General features: G+C 39.2%; 1 protein-coding gene across 1 annotated transcript in view; it reads right to left on the bottom strand.

The window, feature by feature from the left end:
* LOC124158849 (inverted formin-2-like) overlaps nucleotides 1-22,076 on the bottom strand; it is a 63,698-nt gene that overhangs the window by 3,774 nt on the left and 37,848 nt on the right. The window contains exons 3-14 of the mRNA XM_046534226.1: nucleotides 18,014-18,182; nucleotides 15,473-15,795; nucleotides 13,390-13,505; nucleotides 12,392-12,545; nucleotides 11,877-12,073; nucleotides 10,897-11,077; nucleotides 9,826-10,392; nucleotides 8,080-8,402; nucleotides 5,922-6,038; nucleotides 5,223-5,363; nucleotides 3,706-3,923; nucleotides 246-358 (exon numbers count right to left, since the gene is read on the bottom strand). Of these exons, the coding sequence (XP_046390182.1) occupies nucleotides 246-358; nucleotides 3,706-3,923; nucleotides 5,223-5,363; nucleotides 5,922-6,038; nucleotides 8,080-8,402; nucleotides 9,826-10,392; nucleotides 10,897-11,077; nucleotides 11,877-12,073; nucleotides 12,392-12,545; nucleotides 13,390-13,505; nucleotides 15,473-15,795; nucleotides 18,014-18,182 (2,619 nt within the window). The remainder of the gene's footprint in view (nucleotides 1-245; nucleotides 359-3,705; nucleotides 3,924-5,222; nucleotides 5,364-5,921; nucleotides 6,039-8,079; nucleotides 8,403-9,825; nucleotides 10,393-10,896; nucleotides 11,078-11,876; nucleotides 12,074-12,391; nucleotides 12,546-13,389; nucleotides 13,506-15,472; nucleotides 15,796-18,013; nucleotides 18,183-22,076) is intronic.

Here is a 22,076-nt window from a genome sequence, read left to right as displayed (position 1 = left end):
TATCTTAGCTCTGGCCTTTTCATCTCTCTTGCTTTCACTCCCTGGGACACTTGACATACTCCTTTCCCCATTGAAGAACTTAATCTTCTTTCCAATTACAAGCAATGATATAGCTCTCACTAGTGTGCACAGCTCCCTCTCCAGGGGGGGCTCCTTACGAGACTATTTTAACCCAAACAAGAGTGTTATATCATGTTGTCTGATATCATGTTGTAGCATTCACAAAGGCAACGCATGGCTCTCACCTGAATACTGCTGCCGGATGCCTTCATCTCTGGAACTCTTAATTCTCTTCACAATGGATACAACTGACTTTTCTATTGAGAGTATTTCTGCCTCAACACCTTCCAGCGTTATTCTGAGGGTAAGAAAATGGCCATACCTTATATGTATACATATAAGTAAAGTCATTAATATTTGCTAATATGATCTCTCACAATTGCAAAGGATGGTTCTATGCTTACAGAATTTGACAGTTTTTTTCCAAATGACCATGACATATAACATTTATCTATTTTTTCAAGCAGAAGGTTTGCTTTCTAATTTTTTATAACACAACGTCATGTCCCCCAAAGTCTGATATCATGTGAAGAAATGGGTTCAGAAGGGGATTATATTTTTTGCTTTTTAAAAGTAATGACTGAAAATAGGGGGCTAGGATTATTTATGATAGCTGATTAAGTTAAATTTTACAGCATGATACTTCTCAACTTCTAATGTTAATATGAATTCAGTTCAATGCATAGAGAAAGTTTCTTGATACATCACTATAGGCTTTCCAAATTTCCTCAATGATTATTTACGCTCCATTCGATTTCAGCACCAGCCATGGCATATTCAATACACGAGCGACAAAAATAAATTAAAATTTCTTTTCTTTTGACAAAATCAGAAATCCGAAGCTAGTTATCTTGTATTTCAATATTTTAAAATAATTCATCATCATAAATATTGCTCATGTCATGAATTATCATACTGTATTGTTTTTGCAAAAAATTAAAAGGCTTCCCAGACGGCACAGGAAGTTTTCGTACCTGAATACGAGGGTGGACCATCAAGATACAAAAATCGCGCTTAGGAAGTTAGGAAAAAGGTTTTGTTTCTTTATTTCCTTTAATGACGAAAAAAGATGCAAGAGGACTGGCAAATTCATATCGATATCGCATCGATAAAATTGTATCTCATCGATAAAACTGTATTCGGTCTGGGACTATTTTCTTTCGCGGGTGGTGCCATCGTGCCATATCCTCCTAGAAAGATCACATGCCTTCACAAGCTAGCACAAGCCGTTGGAGATCGCATCGTTTACGTCACGTCTCACCACATTTCAGGGATTTTTGTGGTTAAGTTTGTGAAAAATAGTGTCTGGTAATGGTGAAGTTTCCCTTATTCTTAAATTTCATTCACTGGGCTTCAGAAACGTGTTTGTGAGATATTTTTGTTAAAAATGCCTTTCGTGTGTGTATTGTCGGGATGTAATGGAAACTCCGGGACATAGTTCAAGTTTTTAGCTTTCCAAAAGATCCTGAGTTGAAGAAGAAGTGCATTTGGGCGATAAGAAGAAAACATTTCACCCCTACGAAAAACTGTGAGGTATGTACTCTTTCTCGCTGTAATTATTTGGATGTAATTTTAAGTTAGAAGTGGCTTCGGGATGTTGATGCATCAACATCCCGAACTATTCAGTACTCAAGTACTATAGTACTATTCAGTACTAAAAATGGTGATTCAAAATATTGTAGCAGCTATTCTTTTGAAAATCCTTGCATTTTAGTTGTCTTTTTTGTATTAATTCATTTGGTAAACGTGTGGTTAAAGGAGAAACTAGGAATAAGCTGCCAAGTTTATAGGATCGAATATTGCTTCTTAGCTTGCCCTATGGTGTATTACACGTCGGCTTTCATCATTTCAAATTATCTTATGCTATAGTTTAAAACAATAAAAATATCAGGCATACAAATATTTACTATATTTACGAGCCTAGTAATTTGATTTCTCATGCAGAAATACCAAAAATTGGAAATGATTTGACCTAGGTAATAAGTTACATGGTATTTTATTATTTATTAATTTTAGGTGTGTGAGCTTCACATCGCACCTTGTGATATCAGAAAATAATCTGTGGCCTTGGACGAGAAGACGAGGAGAAAATTCTTGCTGAATTGAAGGTGCCCAGATTGGAGGAAGGTACCATTGCTTCACTGTTACCTGTCGCCAAGAAGACAGACATTGTGGCAGAAGTGACATATTTGTGGATGTGGATTTGATTTGTGCAAGTTGATGCTGTGATAGTGGACGTTCATCGGAGAAAGTATTGAAGATAGTTTTTATGTATCGACCAGTCCTCTTTTAAATAATTTTCTATTCGAAAGAGAATAAGAGTAATTGTTTCGCTAAATTAGATGTGGGATAGAAGAGAAAATTGGAAATATTATTGTGGTTGACAATAGAAAATACATAATATATGTATTGTATTTCTGTGGGTTTTTTCTTTCCTGCCTCTTTAAAATTTCTTGTGGTGGTGACTTCATGCAAAGTAAGTATAAAATCGGAGGTGTGATCTAAGAGATACCATGTTTTATTTTACAAGTGTTTATGCTGGTGATTTGGCAGGACTTTCATATTTTTAATAGGTTGATACATTTACTGCAGTGACCTAGAGACTTTTACTCATCCCAAATAATTTTTCAAATACTTTAGCGCCTGATATGGGTAAGTTTTAGTAGCTGAGACTGAACTATACGTTAATTTTTGCTTGCATTTTGATGAATTCGATCATACTAATAGCAAGTGTGTCAGCAATCCTGTTTCATCGGCAATTTTTATTTAAAAATTTTATTTCGTCAGGCTTTAGGGTAAGCTTTTTAATGCTCGTGGGCTATGTGATGTCTTATTTAGTGTCAAAATTAATAAGAATTTACTCTTATTAACATCTCAAGATTTCCAAGTAAGTACGAGCCACTTAAGAATGCTGGATGCTGGGGATGCGTGAATTAGCCTTGAGAATCTCATTTTTCGCAGTTATTTAAGTGGCCGAATAAGTTTTGTAAGTTCTCAATAGGTAAATAGTACTGTATCATGGTAATTAGAATTCATGATATAGTATTATTTACCTATTGAGAACTTACAATTCATAATGATTCATAACATTCTCGCTACGGTTGATAGCTATCGATTGTGTTGCGTTCGATACATTTTTCGATCGTGCGAGTTACGATATATCTAATTTTCGACCCAATCGATTGAGATTAGCCTGAGTGCTGTGTTCCTGCGCGCTTCGTATCCTATCGTACGTGCTTCATAGCGGACATTCACATGCTGCGTACGCGCTTCGTCGACAGGCCACGAATGGAAAGTATCCATTGACGAAAAGCGACGGAGCGGCATAGTATCCCCGTAGTCAATGGGTACTATGTACATACGAATTAGATACGGAGGGTTCTGATATGTTGGCAGTGGCAGTGGCAGTTGGCAAGTTTTTATATGATTTGAATATATCAAAATTCAAGGTAATTTATGTGGTGAAATTGAAGTTTCAAATTTCTTAAATTTATTTTCTAATGAATTTTTGTATTTATGATTCATTCTTCATATGTACTTATCAAAAATATGTTTTCAACAAAAAATTGGACCATGCTTGCCATGAATTCCATGTAAATGCATATCACCAATATTTCAATAGAGTGCATTATACATATGTAGTACCTTGACACCTCATGAACATATTTTATCTCTTTGGTGAATCTCGGAGGGCCTTTTTGATCTTCTGCGGTTCTCTTCCCATCCCCACACTCAACCTCCATGTTCTCAGCAAGCTCGACCAAGTAATGCAGCAGAGTAATCCTCGGAGTGTTGGCTCTTGTTTGCAGGAGACTTGGAAGGGTTGCAAGGCGGAACCCACTCGCCTCACCAGCGTAACTTCCCTATATACAAGGAGAGAGCAGATTGGATTTCAAAGACACTCACAAGTTTGTACTAGGGGCCAAAAAAAGTTTGCCAAGAAATTGAGTGGCACTGCTTATGCTCAAGTATGACTTCCTCTACTGTTGTACATGTAATTCCAAAGCCAGGCATGTAGTAATAAATTTCCATTGGGGGAGCTTGCCCAGTGAGAAATGGGTGGTGGAATCCACGTGGAACTCACGTGGAGAATTGACGTGGATACCTCGTGTTTTTGGCCGTGGAATCAACGTGGAACCCACGTGGAAATTTGGTGGAAAAATTAAAACAGCAGTTGGTGCTGTCCTAAAACCATTAAAACCTCAACCACTCTATATCTAAACCTTCTATATATGTGTCTACGATTTTTCATGTGCTCTCATGGCTGCCTTTCCACGAATTATATAAAAATAGAATGTGCGATACATTTTCACATAACTAGCGTGGTTTCAGGATGATAAATGACGCAATGTCACCAGAGAGTTAAGTTCCACAAATTAGAAATTCTGTTTAACATTTTATGATAATCACCACAAATCCACTTGAAATCAACGTGGATTCCACGTGGGTCCAACCACTCAATATCCACCACCACCAAATATCCACCACTCAACGTGGATTCCACGTGGGTTCCACGTGGATTCCACCACCCATTTCTCACTGGGTGGGTGGTTACTTACATTGATATTTTTTTGTCAATTAACGGAACTCACATCAATTGGAAAACAATGTCTTTTATTAACACGCTGCGTACCGGGGTATTTAAATTCCTAGGAACGCCGATTCTGGGTGGAGGTGTTGAGATTGGAAATATGTGCCTGTTAGGGCGTAATGCCTTTGGTTTAAACATGGTTAAAAAGCTAATGTTTAGAATATAACTTTACCCAATCAAACGTTATGATGCATCAATTCATTATGAATAACGAACAACAACTGAAAACGTACAAACAAATACGTATTGTACGCTTTAAAATTGTTTAGGTTGACGTGCCTAAATGACGAGAATCTTCGACATCCGTTCGGAATGTTCGGGAAAAAAAATGACGAGAATTCTCGCCATCCGTACGCAACGTGTTAAATCAGCTTCACATTTCATTTGCATAATCCTGAATGTTGTATTCATCTTTAACCAACATAAAAAAAAACTTTGTTAACTTCCACGGGAGTGTTTCTCCATGGTTTTTTCAAACTGTCAACATCATCGGGATACTCATTGGTTTAACATGAATCTATTCTGAGACATGCAAATCAATCACAATCAAAGAAAGAAAGATAATACCCACTGCATTTAAATAATTTCCAGATTGAAGAATCAACGCCAGAAACTTTTTCAGTGAATCATTTGTCATGAGTGACTCACATGTGGATTGTATTTTTTTGAGCTGAGGCTGAATCTCTGATATGGATGGCACCAATTCTTCTTTCTGAAAAAGAGATTGCACAATTCAATGCTAACACAATGGTCAATATTATTGCATATTCAATCATGATTGATTTCTGGGGTATGTTCTCAATATTGCATTCTTCGCATCAAAACCGTTCTGAACCAAAGTTTGGAGAGTATGAAGTGGCCCTGGAGTGAGCACTATCAATCAAAGTGAAGGCAAATGAATCAGAATGTATTGTAAGAAACTTTCACCATTAAAAATAGAGGAAAGTACAAAAATAGTTTTATTTACTTTTTTCATTGTAGTTCTACCATATTTCATGGAATACTGAAAAACTTGAATTATAAAGCAATATTCACGGTTGTTAGTGGGGATCTCTCTTTTTAAACAAATTCATTTTGGGACCTCTAAATGACATGAATGCACTTTGCACATAAATGCACCAATGCTTCGAGTGCTCCAAAGTGCACGTCGCCAATGTGCAACAATGACTGTTTCAGCATGATTGCAGTATTGATGTGCATCCAGTGATATTCAGAACAACACACCCCAGCTGATCAAGCAATTGATGATGGGAAAGATAAGGGTAGATACCAGAGCCATTGCTTCAATTCGGAGACTATACTCAGGAACAGCTGACAACTGAAGGTAGAATTTCTCGGCAGCTCCTAATAACTGAGGGTCACCTGTGAATGAAGTCACCAGAGCCAACTGCAAAGGAATGAGTGTTGATGAGACTTGAGCAACTCACACTAACAGAGAATACACGTACGAATTAGGAAAGCTCACTCCTCACTTCCACCATAGAGCATATTCATTCAGGTAAAACCAAAACCATGTCGAATCTCTATGAGGTCTTCTATACAGATATATGTCACTGATCCCCAAGCTCTGAGATCACACTTTGTAACATATTTCCTTCAGATAAAAGGCTACTGCTCTCCCATATGGACCATGCAGCTCTGACAATACATGCTTCCCACAATAAATAAACTAGCTTCATTGCTAAAATGGTCCGGCACTATTTCCCTCTACCACAATACATCTTATGGCTTGATCTTATCCTCTCTATCAATCAAACAGCTCAGCTGTCAAACAAGAAAAACAGACAAAGAAGACAAAGTTTGTTATTGAAAGCTTTCATTATAAGCATTTGCTTTTCTTTGATCATTACCCTCCTTCTGTTCATGTGTTTCTCTAGATAATCAAGAAATTGCACCCTATATTTATTATCAGATGTTTGTTTTTAGGCCTGGTTTGTGCGTTTAACTTGACTGCTAGACAGTAATTAAAAATGAAATCTATCCATTAATATGAGCACAGAAGAGTCGCAAGGGTGCCAAAACATTTCATGGCGGTAGAAGTAGAAATAAAAAGAAATACAAATGGTGTATGAGAAATATTTCATCTCCTCTGGTTTGTTGAGAAAATTTACTCAAATTTGGATTACCATTAAATAGCAATGAAAAATAAATCTTCCCATTCTTTCCCTAGTTTATAATAAGAAAAAGCAAAAGTTACAGCCCACAATTCATGCGTTATTAATTGGAATCATTACAGTTCTCGTTCATTTTAGTTATCAAAGGATTAAATCCAGTGACTTTTTGCTTCGAATACCTCATGAAGAGTCCAGCTCATCCAGAAAAAGAAATATACATGTTAGGGATGTGCGAGTAGTACTTTTTGATCTCGAGTCGAGTTGAAAACTACTCGCGAGTATCGAGCTGAGTCAAGTATGGCACTCGTGAACCAGGCAATTCAGCTTTTCTATTTTCTATTTCAATTCTATGCTTAGCTTGATGTAAAAAGGAAAAGTTAATGAGAATGTAAATCATGTCAGAATTAGCAAATCAAAGATAGAATGATAGGAAACAAAAGTATCGCATTAGGAAATATGAGCAGAACAGCGGTCCACTCCGATTACGCCGCCAAGTGGGAAGATGGTCGGCCACAGCGTCTGACCAAAAAGTATTCGCTGATCATGTTGACCACTATGGTGGTTGATTGATACATATACTACAAGCTGAACCTCATAGGTTATGGGATTAGAATGACTTATTGACCATAAAACGGTTTTATTACATGAGTTTTCTGATATAACCTCCTGTCAGCAGGTTTCTGTACTTACTATCCTCGACAGCTCTGTAACTGAAACTACTCGACTCGACTCGACATTTGTAATACTACTCGAAGCACTCAGGTCGAGTACTACGTACTCGACTTGAATCAAATTTTCGAGTACTCGCACATCCCTAATACACGTCCCTTCATTTGTCAAACTCTATCACTATTGACAATAAAAGAATATTGGTCAGCAAGCTTATTGCTGTTTGAAATCCCACTTCCTACCATCTAAGTGGCTGATGATGTCCCAATGTGTATAGTACATACATTATTGAGTTAAAATCAAGAGGGGATTAGAGTGTTGGCTTCCTTCCCTGTATGTCCAGGTTCACATACCAAAGGTGGCAGATATTTTTCATGGAATGCCTAATCCCTGCTTAAGTGCTTTGTGGAGGGGGCTTCAAGCACAGCACACCATCTTTCTGATGGGACTTAGAGCCATGGTCCCCTTGGCAGCTATCATTTAGATCAGACTAACTGGCCTATACTGGGTTTTTCTCTACCTTTTCCTCCCTCATTGTGCAAATGACCTTAGCTGTTGGCCGCCTCCTCCAAATACCTTAATGGCAAGTGAGCATTCCCAATGCATTGTTCCCCACTCTCACAACTTTCAATCATCACAAGTCACCTCATTTTGCTCTGGCAGGATCCTCTGTAGCCTCCTCAGTCGGTCTGCTCCGCCCAGCTCAGCCACTTTCCCTGACTGGATATACTCGACTATTTCACTTGGTTTCTTTTTGAACTGCCTGAGGAATATATTTACTTGCAAACTGCGCTTAGAGTCCAGCAGATTCACTTCCACTTTTGAGTCCTTGAGAGGTTTCTCTGGGCTGCCTCCTACGCTGACCCTCTGAGCATTATCTCGGCTGAACAGCTCCTCCAATTTTGAGAAGTCTACCTTCACCCTCACCGAGCCCACTTCTTTCCACACAGAGTTGCGGTTTATTCCTCCTGGGAACGAGAACAAAATCAAATTAAATGGGCATGCATGTATTTCAATTTATTGGTCCATAATAACAGGGAGTTGCAGATAAAATGGAAATGTTAACCCTCTTAGTGCTGCAGGCTGATATATTGGCTTATGCCTCTCAACAAAATAGGGCCACAAGCAAATGTATCAGCTTTGAAGTTCAAATAAATATGTAAATATACAGCACTTAAACTATGAAATAGAAACTTAAGATAAATTATTCAGTGAAAAGTTTGATACAAGAGCAAAATTTAAAAATTGGCATGTAGATATGCAGCAGACTCCTGTTAGTACGAACAATGTTGTTACGAAGTTCTTGTTTTACGAAGCAAATAGTTGGTCCCGACGAAAAGCCTATCCAGCCCATAGTAAAAGAAACATTATGGCAAAATTTCCATTAATATGAAATTACAAACCTCGGTCCCGGTCCCAGCGGTTACAAAATGGACTTTACTATGAAGTTTCACAAATGAGCAACGGTATTAACATTTTAATTATTGCGTCGCGTTTAAGTTTTCCTTGTGTACTACTCCAAGAGTGTTGATTATGGTTCTTTCTTCAGTATGCATGCTACATAATATAATAAGTTTCATCCCTGTGGAATCATGGTGACCCACTCGTTACCGCTCGTAAATTGGACGAACAGTTAGTCCTCTTCCTACGCACATTCGATTTACAAACTTTCAGAAATACAGGCATTTTATGTATTTGTGCGTAATTTAATCGCATGTAATATACACATTTTTTTAATAGATTTATAAAAGAAACGTTCCTACCAACTTCCTTATTACAAACCTCCGGTTTTTTGGTCCCTTGAACTTCGTGATAAAGAAAGTATACTGTAAAAAAATGTGACATCACAAAAAAAATTTCAAAGGTGATACATTTCTTTTAAATATTCTTAGCATGTCTCACTACGCTTTACCTTTATTGAGTAGGTGGCAGTGAAGGGCTTGGTTAAAAGAGCCAGTAAAGAGCTAAGGATTATTCCTAAAATCTAGTTGATTCTCTGAATGTTCTCAGCTGGGTACTTTGCATTTTATTTCAACTTTACTTTTTATCATTTACACTAATAGTTACTCAATATAAGAGCTGCCTATTTAACTCAAAATACGCAGTTAGTAAAAAATATCAAATGACAATCATCAAATTATTTACATAATAATTGTTTAAAAATAGATCAACAAAACAATTAACAACTAATTATATTTTGTTTGCATTTAAGTAATATTTTTGAAGAACAGAGAACAAAATTAATTCAACAAACATCTTTTCATATTGTTTCCAAAAATGTGATGCTAAATTTGATGCTTAACAAAAACTCCAAATACACCCATACACACACCATTTATCGATCTTTTGTTCCCACCACCCGTTCCCGTTTGTAATCACAAATTCACTCACCAATGGCCTGAGCGGGAATCTTAAGCCAATTCAGAGTCTTCATTTTTCTGCTTGGCCTCGGAAACGTATGACTCCTCCGATCTGCAAATGTAGACGGAGACGAAGCTTCGGAGAAGGAGAGTGCTGCGTGACTTTGGATAAACGGCATTTCCATCGCAGGAGGGGGTGGAGGTATGCCGACCCCTGGGGGCATAGGAGGAGGGGGTGGCCCACCCAACAATGGAGGTGGAGGGGGTGGAGGTGGGGGTTGAGACAACAATGGTGGAGGCAGAGGCGGAGGGGGAGGAGGTGGGGGTTGAAACGTCAATGGTGGAGGTGGAGGCGGAGGGGGAGGTGGTGGGGGTTGAGACAACAATGGCAGAGGTGGGGGTGGTGGGGGAGGGGGTGGCATTGTTGATCCTTCCACAAGTGATGATGGCTTTTCAGGATTCCCAGGAGATGACTCAATCAGCCCGTCTCGGTCAGTCTGCGAGGGGGACGACGATGACAGAGGCATCAATGACCCTGTCTGAGGTTTCTCTGTCACTGTTTGAGTTTCTTTTGAAACTGCTTGCAATAATTTAGGCTCTGAAAGGTAACAATTTCCACGTGTGATATCATTCCTAGTAGTCACCAACCCAGAAATTTCTTTCAAATGAAAAATAATTCATCCATGCCTAGGTTTTGGAATTTTATACCTAGCAACAATCACAATAATAACGATAGTGTATGTTTTTTATTTAAATCACATTAAAAGCTTTTATCGGATTTTGAAGAATATCCAAGCCCTGGTGATCACAGACACTAAATTCCGAAGCGAAGAGTGTGGATAAGATGCTTTCATTTAATAATAATTAAAAGAAATATATAACTGAAGTGGTATTGATATCAGAGGTTGACAAATATAATACCCTGAGGCTATTTAGGCTATTCTGCTTGTGCCATGTGTTCATTTATACCAGTTTCTTTCCTTTGCCCCTCCTACGCATACTAACCCTCAATTTTGCACACTTGGAGGCATAGACTTTCGTATGGAAGGAGCAAGTAGAATACTTGTCTGAATATGCAAGACAACTCCCTTCCACAACTCACCTGTTGACAGATCAGAGCCCATGATCCGAGCCACCTGAGCTGAGAATTTTCCCTCGCTCGCCTGTGCTGTCACCTCCTCCACTATCTCCCACATGCGGTCCCCTATCTCACTCGAGAAATCCACTTTGCAGAGGTTTTCCAAGGTCATTTGGAATAGAAACCATTGATGGGTATCTTGTACCTAAAATGGAACATGCAGCATCAATCTTTGAAACCATCCATCACAGTAGCATTATCTAAATATAAATATGCATATAATGCCAAGTCTAACGTGATGCTCAAGCTGTTTCCTCAAGGTTAATAGATGAACGATTAATCCTGAACAGCAATGAAACATAGGCCATGATAAAGGGTAGCTCCAAATTAATCAAAAACATTTCTATGGCATCATTTCAATATCAGAAATAGATAAAGATACCATACAGTTGTCAAGAATTTGGGAATTCTGATGAATAATTATAATGTTACATGGTAAAATAAAATCAATAAATTCTCTAAATAAATTGATAGTACATATATAAAAATAGCTGAAAACCCATAGACATCTTTTACCAATTCATACTAGGAAGCAATTAGTTACTGAATTATGTACCATTCCCTCACTTAAATTACTGCTCCTTAGTGATTTGTGGCCTTTCATAAGAAATCAAAGACGAACTTCAAAAAACCCAAAACTCAAGAATAAGTTTCATTTCTAACCTCTGCTATGATGAATAAGTGCCTTGGTTAAGGATGAATTGCCTTGGTTATCCATAAAGAGCAAGTGCTTTTACCTGCTCAGCATCTTTCTTTTCCACTTCTTCTCCGTTTCTGAACCTAAATATGTACCTAATTGACATGTGGCACTATTATATCTACCACAGTCCAGAGTTGTTAGAAGTAGGAGTCACTATCTGAATTATATTTCCCCACCCATAGAACAACCAAATATACTCCATCTCTCCTTTCATGTCAAATCAATTTCACCGAGTACAGCATACCTTTTCAAAAATCAGCTGGAATAGCTCATGGGGAGGACGCAGTTTGCTCTCATTATTGATTGCCTCGAGAAATGCAGCGGCCTTGGGGAGCGAGTCTGCATCCAAATGCCAATTTTTGTCGAACGCCTCCAGCTGCACCTGAACATTTGACGAAGAGCTCTCTCGCATCCTCGACAACACATTTGGCAGTCCTGCAGCTGTAAAACAGGCAAAATTAGCATCGCTCTCACAAACTATCACTATTGTAATTTTCTCTTTTCTACCATCTTTATGCCCTGATAAATTTTCTCCCACTGAAATTGCCCCTTCTTCTATATCAATTAAAAATTTTACTGACTTGACATCAACTAATGCAATCCGAAAAATCAATTGTATCAGTTTCTAGTTTGAATACCATTTAATTTGCAATTTTGTAAAATTCTTTCATTTATTTTTTGTTGCTAAATTAGTGCATTTTTAATTGGCAACAATGCTGTACATGAACCATTTTATTCATAGAAATAAAATATTCTTACATAAAATCTCATTCCTCAGAGCAACTCGCCTGTGAATAGGGTCAGTGACGGCCAGCAAGCAGTTGATGAAGGCAAGGGAGGTGTGGGCAAGCGTGTCGCTGCTTTCGCATGCCTCCACCACTATGACAAAGCGGTTTCTGCTCTCCGAGGTAGTCTGTTCAGAATACATTAATGCTTAGTAAAATCAATTCATATCTACCATATATTAAACCAGATATGATTACATCTGCTTCACATTAGCACTGTTAATCTTGTGAGACCACATGAAGGATTGGATGCAGCCCATTTCTTTCATTATCTGGACAGATGGACTGTTAATATTGATTGGGCCAAATTGAGCCACATTTTTGTACCATTTTCCACCCACATTTTTAGTATAGAGTTTTTTGTCAAAACATATAAGAAGCCTGTTCAAATTTAGGTAACTATCAGACTTTTTCTTTGGCACTTGGTTTTTCTTTTTTCACCAATTTTTTCCTCCATAAAATTTATACGTATACCATCTCTCATGAGTTTGTAAGAAGGTTTTTTTTTCACATACCATTGAATTTTCAGATAAATTTTTTCATGTCTTTGGTAAGTGCAAGTCATTTTTATCTCACAAATTAAAAAATATAATCTACATTTGCACAAAGCCATTCATTATAAGATTGGGAGGAGTTCTGTTGAATAGAGAAAGCACAAGGCTGAGATAATTTTACTCAAATTCCTACAAATCGGGTAAAAATTTTATCAAATGGGATAAAAATAATGCATCAATGTCCGCCAATCAATTTTAACTGTTTTATCTTATGTTCAAAGTTAAATTTACTAAGTGACTGAGGTGAAAGAAAAGAATAAGGGACAGATGATGCAATGGTCTTGATGGACAACTCAGATAGGGCTGTTTCCATTATTTTGCACAATGCAAATAACAAATTGAGGGAGCATTATTTGAGGAGAGACTGCATTGAATTATTGTTACTTCAATATTTATTGGCATCAGATCCATGACATACCCTCAAGTAACTTAAAGCATCCAAAACAAGAGAGAGGCCTTTTGATGAGTACAGGCAAACAGCACAAAGCAGCTCCAAAACATTCATTTTAACAGTAGCATTGCTTGAAGTCAAGCCTAATCAGAAAAAAAAGAAATGATAATATTAGGAACAAAAATGAAACACATTTTTTCGTTAGAACATGGGTATTTTCAAACCATGATTATAACATAACCAGCTCCTCTTTAAGATATATCCACCTCCCATTACCTCTTTTCATTCAATATATTCACGGTGCATGCAATCCTTTTTACCAAGTCCACCTTCTCATCCATACACTAACACTCACCTGTTCATTTTGTCTGATTTTGACTGATTTTGTCACCCGGCTTCTCTCTTCCAAATCAGAGTTTGCCATTCATAAATCACTGCATGAAGCAAGTGACTTTGTATGCAGTCATTTTCATGGGTGCCAAGTTTAAGTTTAAAATCTAAGTTTCAAATTTGCCATGAACCAAGACTTTGATTTAACTGGGATTCAAACCCAGATCTCCCAATTACCAGTCATATTGGCGACCAGTCGTTCAGTTAATCAGGACAGATATTTACCTCAGAAGAAGATGAGGTGGGGTAACTGGTAGCATAGAGCAAAATACATGTAAATTTACTTTACAAATTTTGAGAGAAGTTTTATGCACTCAGACGATGCAAAAAATATCCTTTGTTTACTGTTGAGCTATCGTAGATGGGAGCACAAGAAGAAAATTGACTGCAAAATATAGAGAATTCAAATGTAATTCTATCATTACACTACCCGGGATAAGAATTTCTTGATTAATAAAATTAATGGAGTCACTCTCGAGGTTTTTTATTGTATATTTTTATGAACGTTTGTTGTGCACATGGGGATCCTGTTGCATTGTGCAAGCTGGCAATTGATCACCCCCTGTCAAATATCTTAGAGGTGGATAATATGCACGGTATTATGTAGATTCACATGTAGCATAGCTGACCAGCAATTACAAAATCCAGGTTCGAATTCCAACAAAGCTAAATGAATCATTCCTCACAAATTTCACCCCTGGAGTACATAAATTTGATCTTTGATTGGATGTGGATGGGTCACATGACTTAATGACATGGAGAGCTAACATTTGAAGGAAAAATATATTTCTTGATAATAATATACATATATATCCTCCTGGATGTTGAATTTTAAGGGGGTGCACGGTGGTGATTACTGGATTACTAGGCCATGGCTGCTGATCCAAGAGCTCAGGTTCAAAACTTTAATGAAGCCTTCTGACATCCCATAATCAAAATTTCTCACTGGGTGAGGTGGCCCAGAGAAAGGAACTGGACCCCCTTCCATGAATGTGTGAAAACTTCATACACATTTGGCTTATTCCAGGGTGAGCTCTACCCACACATATCCAAACCAAACTTTGAACTGATAAGCTGAGTGGGCGAGGTTATCAAAAATACAAAGTGGCTAATCACCATAGCTTCACAATCAATGAGGACTCAAGACTTGCCCCCTATATTCTGTTCATTTTATCTCTGCGGGTGAGCTGGTGTGGCCAAAGCAAGTGGAGATGAGGGGAGGAGAGTTTCTCGACATGTAACTTTGCTTTTGCCAATCAGCAAACAGTAGGCGTGGCCTCTGTCAGTCGCTCTCAGACCTCCGGCGAGTGAACATCGTGAATCTGCCCGTGGAGCAGTGTTGCCAAACCTTACACAACCTCCTTGTATGTGACTAAGTATGCCCTCCACCAACGGTGCCTCATTCAGCGCAGTAGCTGACAATTTCATGGGCTTCTGTGAAAGGATTATCCCCAATACCTTCCAAATTAGTAGGTATATTATCTCGACGCCAGAGCCAAAATACCTGTGATCACCTATGACTCACATGTTTTCATTGACAAAGTAGGGCGGCTATGTACATTTGGCAACGTTATTTTTGCTCCTCCTCTCTCTCTCGGTAATACCCCTCCCATATCAGTGAAGCCATCCGAAAGTGTCCGGCTCTCACAAAAGCTCACCCGCAGACAAAGTGAACAGACTATAGCACCAAATGAGGTCTGCAACAATGTGCTCCACTCACCTATGGCCAATTGTTGCACGTGCTCTGGGTGCTCAATGATGGTACGCAGGCCGGCACGGGAGTTGATGATATGGCGTAGGCAGGCAACACACTTGGCCAGAGACAGTGCCTCAGCCATTCCATAGGCAGCACCATTGCCTGTGGTTACGTTCTCCCCTACTCCCTCCAGCACTACTGCCTTACCCCTCCTCCTCCTGCGCCCTCTCCTTCCCCTGCTCAGTGGCAACCCTTGCTGTTGTTTCTGTGGCTTCGGGGACAGTTCCTCCAAGGATTCCAACAATGCCTCCAGCCCACCTCGCTCCAGAAACTCCTGTAGCCAATCGCTGCAATAATTTTTGATCTTATTATATACAATCAACACTCCATTATCCATGATATTGAAGGTAAGGTACATGCCCCAATTATCATACAACACAGATAGCTGCAAATATAATGAATGTGTAGGAAAATAGATATTTTACAATGAAATAGACGGCCTCCTCCATTACAAGAAAATGAAGAGGACAGAACAGGAACCAAGATGGCATATTAAAATTCTGGCAGGGGAAGTAAATAGATAAATATTCGCCTAAGTGGTTGACAGTAAACTAGGAACTGGAGAATTGACACATGGGCACAAGGGAGAGATCGGATATGCTGAAGAGAACCATCACAGAAGTTGCTGAAGAGCAGCTGTCAAGCAAGAGAGCTAAAACAAGCCATAGATAATGACAGAGTTAAGGGAAACAATAAGAAAGAAGAAAATACAAGAACACCAGAAATGAGGTTGAGAATAAGGATCCCTACTAGAAGTAAGTCATATAAAGAGGGTGGCTTTCTTTTTTATTTTTAACTTAAGACAGCATGACTGAACGAGGTGGGTGTTTTTATCGCTTTGAAAATCCTTCCTATTTATATAGGTACCAAATTCTTTTGAAGAATTGAAGTCTCTGATCTGAATAAATGACCTCACTGACCAATTAAATACTGAGATACAATACTTCAAACTTGAAAAGCATGTCAATGCAGGCACATAGCCAGAATTTTGTAACAGGGAGGGCTTTGAAAGTGCACCTTGTATATACTATTAATTTGCTGTCAATAGGCAGCCATAGTAAACCCCTATTTTTAATTAAACTTCTTATAAATTTCATTTAAATAATGCTTAAAGTTAAAGTCATCACTTTTTAATGCTCAAATGGCTGTACATAGTTATCATGGCTTTGGTTTCCATAAGCATTTGATTTTAAAATCCGCCTGATTTTCACTTTAGGGCTCTGGCAGCATTCACAAATGCCATCCAGTTTTTAAAAATTATTCCTTCAATTGTCAAATTATATCAAAAAATATACTCATCATTGAATCATAGATACTCGTCTCCTCAAAGAAAATTCTGAAGAGATTCATTGAAAAAATTGTACTTTTTTTAGTTCAAACTAAGTAACAAGCAGATGTATCGAGGGCAGCTAGAATCAGGGAATTATTTCATTCAAGGCCAAAGCCCCCAAAGCCCTTCCTCTGGTGGCATGCTTAGGACACATAATCAGGGTGGGGATTCCGGCCCCATTTACCTCCTTCTCCCCACACCCCATCCTCCCAAAATAATTTTCCATTTTGGTAACTGCCTGCAATACATCCCCTAAGGATACTACTATCCCAGGGGATCTCACTTTCATTCCGCACCTGAGAATTGTGGACTGATATCATAGTCTCAGCAGGGACGCAGCTTGGAATTAAGGCTAGGGTGTTGTCTTACGCACAACTAATACTGGGGGTTAGGGGGATACCCGCCAGGTTAGGAAGCAATTTTGTGCGAGGGCCCTCCCCAGAAAATTTATAAGATAAATGGTTCAAAATGGTGAGTTTTACAGTTTTCTGAGGAATTATTAATCCTTACACTATTCTATAAGCAAATTAATCCAATCACGTAAAATGGATTCATCGTAAAAATTTCTCTGAGCTCTGATGGGGTTTTATCCTTCAATCCCCCCCCCTCGCAGCGCCACTGGGTTCCAGTTCCAAAACTTGTTAAATAGCGGATAGCATGATCTGTTGCTGCCAGAGTCCTTCAGTTTGAAGAAATATTTCGAAAAATCGGCTGAATTTTCTTTTAAAAAATGTCTACGGAGACAAAAACCATAATAGCTACGGCCGTTTTGGAAGGAACCATCAATGGCTATAAATGTAAACTTTATCCCAACGAAATGTATTGCTTATTTAATGAAATTTATGTTAGATCTAAGGTTTCTGCGGCGTTTCTCCATTTGAGTCTCGCCTTTCCGGCGTTCCTCCGCGTCGAGTTATCCATCGGTGACGACAGTTTCTTCAGCCATCCTCCTGGCGTCTTCAGGTCAGAACTCAAAGCGGAAGAGCACCCGAAATCCGAGACTCATGATGAAATTTATGGTTTTCTGATGCCTGAGAACTGGCAAAAATGTCCAGTATAGGCAACCGCATACCACCCACGCCCTCCTCAAAGCAAATTTCTGTCTATGTACCCAGTGGAGCGATTGGCCTTGGTGATTGATAAATGGGCGTTGAATGATTGGACGAAAAACCAACCTGGAGGCGGTCTGCAGGAGTACGAGCAGCGCCGCGTAGTTCTGCACGGCGGGGATGCGAATCATTTGGATGCAGAGGTCGGGGCTCCATCGACTCAGGTCCCGTCCCTTCCTCGCCTCTTCCAACAGCAGGCGTCCCGACGCCCGGCGATGCAACACCGACTTCCCATCTGCAATCAACACAACGAATTTATTAAGGCCGTTTTACACGGAGCGCAGGTTACAACTGCATTAATTTCTAAAATGGCGTGGAATTGCGCGAATGCATGAAAGAAATTAGAACATGGGCTCTCAGGCAAAAAAATCTGTACTGTGACTGCACTAAATCTGCACTGTAACTGGACTAAACTATGCGTTTAGCACAGTCACAGTACACTCTTCTGTACTAGACTGTACTATGGCAGCTAGAATTTGAGAAGAACTGTACTGTAACAGTGCTGGATCACTGTGCTTGAACTGTGCTAGAGCTCAGACTGCACTGTGACTGGGCTGGGTAACATGACTGGAACTGTACTATAGCTCAAACTGGACTGTGACAGGGCTATAAAACATGACTGGAAGTGTACTGTGGCAAAAAGTGGACTGTGACTGGGCTGGGTAACTGGACTGGAACTGTACTATAGCTCAAACTGGACTGTGACAGGGCTAGAAAACATGACTGGAAGTGTACTGTGACTAAAAGTGGACTGTTACTGGGCTGGGTAACTGGACTGGAACTGTACTATGGCTCAAACTGCACTCTGACAGGGCTGGACTTAAACTAGTCATTGGCGGGAGAAAGTATTTCCTATATTTACTATGGAGGACGGGGGTCCACAGCAGGACACGTGTCTATGTGCCGCTCCCGTATAACCTCAGTTTTAGTGGCTAAATCATTGATTAACTGACGCTGATTATGTCAGTAACGTCCGTGAATGTTCCCGCTGCCGCCTACTGTGAAAATATTCAAGATCCAACCAGTTTTGGCTCTTTTGTGGCGTTTTTAGTGTTTGCCTCAATCTAGCCGCTGCCGAGAAATTTCAAAGTCCCACCAATCTTAGGGGGTGGCTTTGCCCACCTTGTGATTCTATGTGCTTCTAGTGCCATTTATTCTACTGCTCCTGTGAAAGTTTCGTTTCCATAAGTGCATTTTTCTTTCAATTACAAGTGTCTTAAGTTTTCAGTTATACCGAGTTGGTTTTTGTGTTATAATTCCCTGTGTTATTGAAAATCCGTCCTAATTGAGGTTAATCAGTGTTTCGGAGTTACTTTTCCTTTATATTTCACCCCTTCAGTGACATTCTATGCCTTATTTTTGGTTATTTTTGAAGTTTTGTGTTTCACGCTTGAACATGTGTGACGAGTTGTCGATCGTGTTCCAATAATACGTTATTATTTCTTATCAGTGCATTTCCAAGTTTTTATATCCAGTGTAGAATATCAATATTATCTAATTATACTATTCTGTGTGCCTTTTATCTCGAAAAGTGAAAATCTGGGGTTATTTTTTGATGTTTTTCGTAGTGAAGGCGATCGTCCTTTGTTTTTGTCGACTGGTGTCTCCTTATAACCTCCCTTTAGAACCCAAAAATTGTGTTCCGGATCGGATTGTCAAGGTCCTGGTGTTATTCCGAACGTTCTGTGTTTATTAGGAGGCCGACAAATCATTTTTCAAATTTTAGTGATTTTTGAGTTGAACTTGCTGCGGTGGACCTCCGTCCTCACTACTCAGAACCCGCGAATCGATCCCGTCCGACCCCGTTGCTGGTGACTTGTTTTTGCTCACCATAGCGTACCAGATTGAAGGACACTACCTCACTCCACGCACGACAGTGCACCGGTGAGCTAAAGACGGTGTAGGCAGGTGAGAGACACTGCAGGCCCTTAAGCCAACAGAGGATGATACGTTAAAGTCCCACTCGGCCACTTTACGGAAAACCTCCGCGAAATGTAACACCATGAATTTATGTAAAATGAAACACCATGTAAAATTCACCATGTATTATTGAATTTCATTGTAAGATATTACATTTTATATTAAATGATTTTATATCTGAATTGGCTTTCATGTCATTTGTATCCAATATCAAAACAGGGTTTAGATCATTCCCTTTTCCAGCTAGTTTTTTGGGTCATCTTCAGAGTTTATCCATGGCTTTGGATGAAATTTAGTCAAACTTCCAGTCAGATTCTTTGTGTTCATTGAAGTGTCAAAGAGGACTCGGTTGGACATAAATATCAGTCTGGCCAAATCTGCATCGCTACTTCAGTGGATCTGATGAAGCCAGCTGGAATGTTGGTGAGTTTTCATAGAGCCATGGATAAAACGGAAGAAGACCCAAATAAATCACTTAGACTGTACTGTGGTGACTTCACTCTGACTGTGCTGAGGCGACTGCACTCTGACCGTGCTATGGCCACTGCACTCTGACTGTGCTGTGGCCACTGCACTCTGACCGTGCTATGGCCACTGCACTCTGACTGTGCTGTGGCCACTGCACTCTGACTGTGCTTTGGTAACTGTACTTTACTGTACTATGGCAACTGTGCTGTATTGTTTCAATTAAGTGCAGTCTTAAGTGCATTCCCAGTCCAGATATTAAGTGCAGTTAGAGTATAGCTTTAGCTTATTTAGAGTACAGATTTTTTTGCCTGAGCTAGCTATTTTGCCATCTCACTTCCACGCATTCTCGCATGTGTTCTAGCAATTCACCGCTTCACACGACGCCTTCGTACACACGTCAGATTGTGCAAGTACGTGCCCCGGGGAAAACGGCCTTTAAACAAGTAACAGATGAGTCTCGCTCCTGAGAATTCCCTACAGTTTGAGCAGAACATAATGGACAGCACACAATTATAATATATTTTATTTGCATACTAATTAAACATTAAAAAAACAATATAGTGCTAGAGGTTAGAAATGAGAAATTTACGGCAAGATATAAAGATGTGTCAATTGTATATCAATTTATTTTTCAAAATGAATGGAATTAAAATACAGCTTAAATGTTTCCATTTTTTTATCAACAATTTTCAATCAATGCACTTTGGACGTGACCTATATTTCCAGATTTCGCATGATGTACTTAACCCCGGATGAGTGGAATATATGTATGTATGGTCATCCATTCATACCGAGGCAGATACAACGCTCCCCGAGTTATGACCAAATTTCGCGTGCTAACCGGAAAAGCGGACTTGCGCCTTAAAAGTTAGAAGCTTGATTTTTGATACCGCTTATAGCACATATTATTTGGTTTCCAAATAAGATCGCAGCGCAGCTACGAGTTCATAGCATATAATTTGCTCCCAATATATGCAACATAGTCTTTTTGTTCGCAAGGATAAATCTTGAAAAGTTATGAACTTCGTTTATTATATCAATACGAATACATTACTCCCTCTATAATCCGGCAGTTCATTACTCCCTCTACAATCCAGCAGTTCAATTCTCCGTCCTGCCACTAATCCGGCGCATTTACACCGGCAGCTACGAAGAGGGAAACTCGGTAATTTCGAGCAGTCTACTTCGCAGGCGAGGAAGGGCAGATCCAGGATTTGTTTCTGGGGGGGGGCACCAGGGTCTGACCGGCAAACGGTCTTCTCATATTTGGGATTAAAAACTACATGCAACTATTACTATACGAAATACACTCTTCATTTTAAAATAAAAGTTATTAATACGTAAATATTTATAACTTTTATATTAAAATATAAAATTTGGTGATATTTTTAATTAAAAAATCGTCTATTATTTAAGCGTCTGGAGGGGGCGCGTGCCCCCCCTAAATCCGCCTATACAGGTGAGTATAGTTCAACCCAGAAAAAAGGGAAGTAGTGTTTACTTAGAGGGGAGCATTCCACTTCAAAGAAATAATGCAGACTAAAACGAAACAATGTGTATAAGTACTAATATAGAGTATGATACAACATATTATACAAATTTATGTTAACAATAAAACAGCTTCTTCCGTTTAATTGTCTCATTATTAGCGATTTCCAGTAATCCGGCGTTTTCGATAAGGCGGCATTGCTCTGGTGCGATATCTGCTGGATTACCGAGAGACCACTTTATATGTTAACAG

Source organism: Ischnura elegans, chromosome 5 (genome assembly GCF_921293095.1).
Source record: "Ischnura elegans chromosome 5, ioIscEleg1.1, whole genome shotgun sequence".
NCBI classification, from domain to species: domain Eukaryota; kingdom Metazoa; phylum Arthropoda; class Insecta; order Odonata; family Coenagrionidae; genus Ischnura; species Ischnura elegans.
The sequence above is the reverse complement of the archived record's forward strand: the minus strand, read 5'-3'. Positions and strand labels throughout refer to the sequence as shown.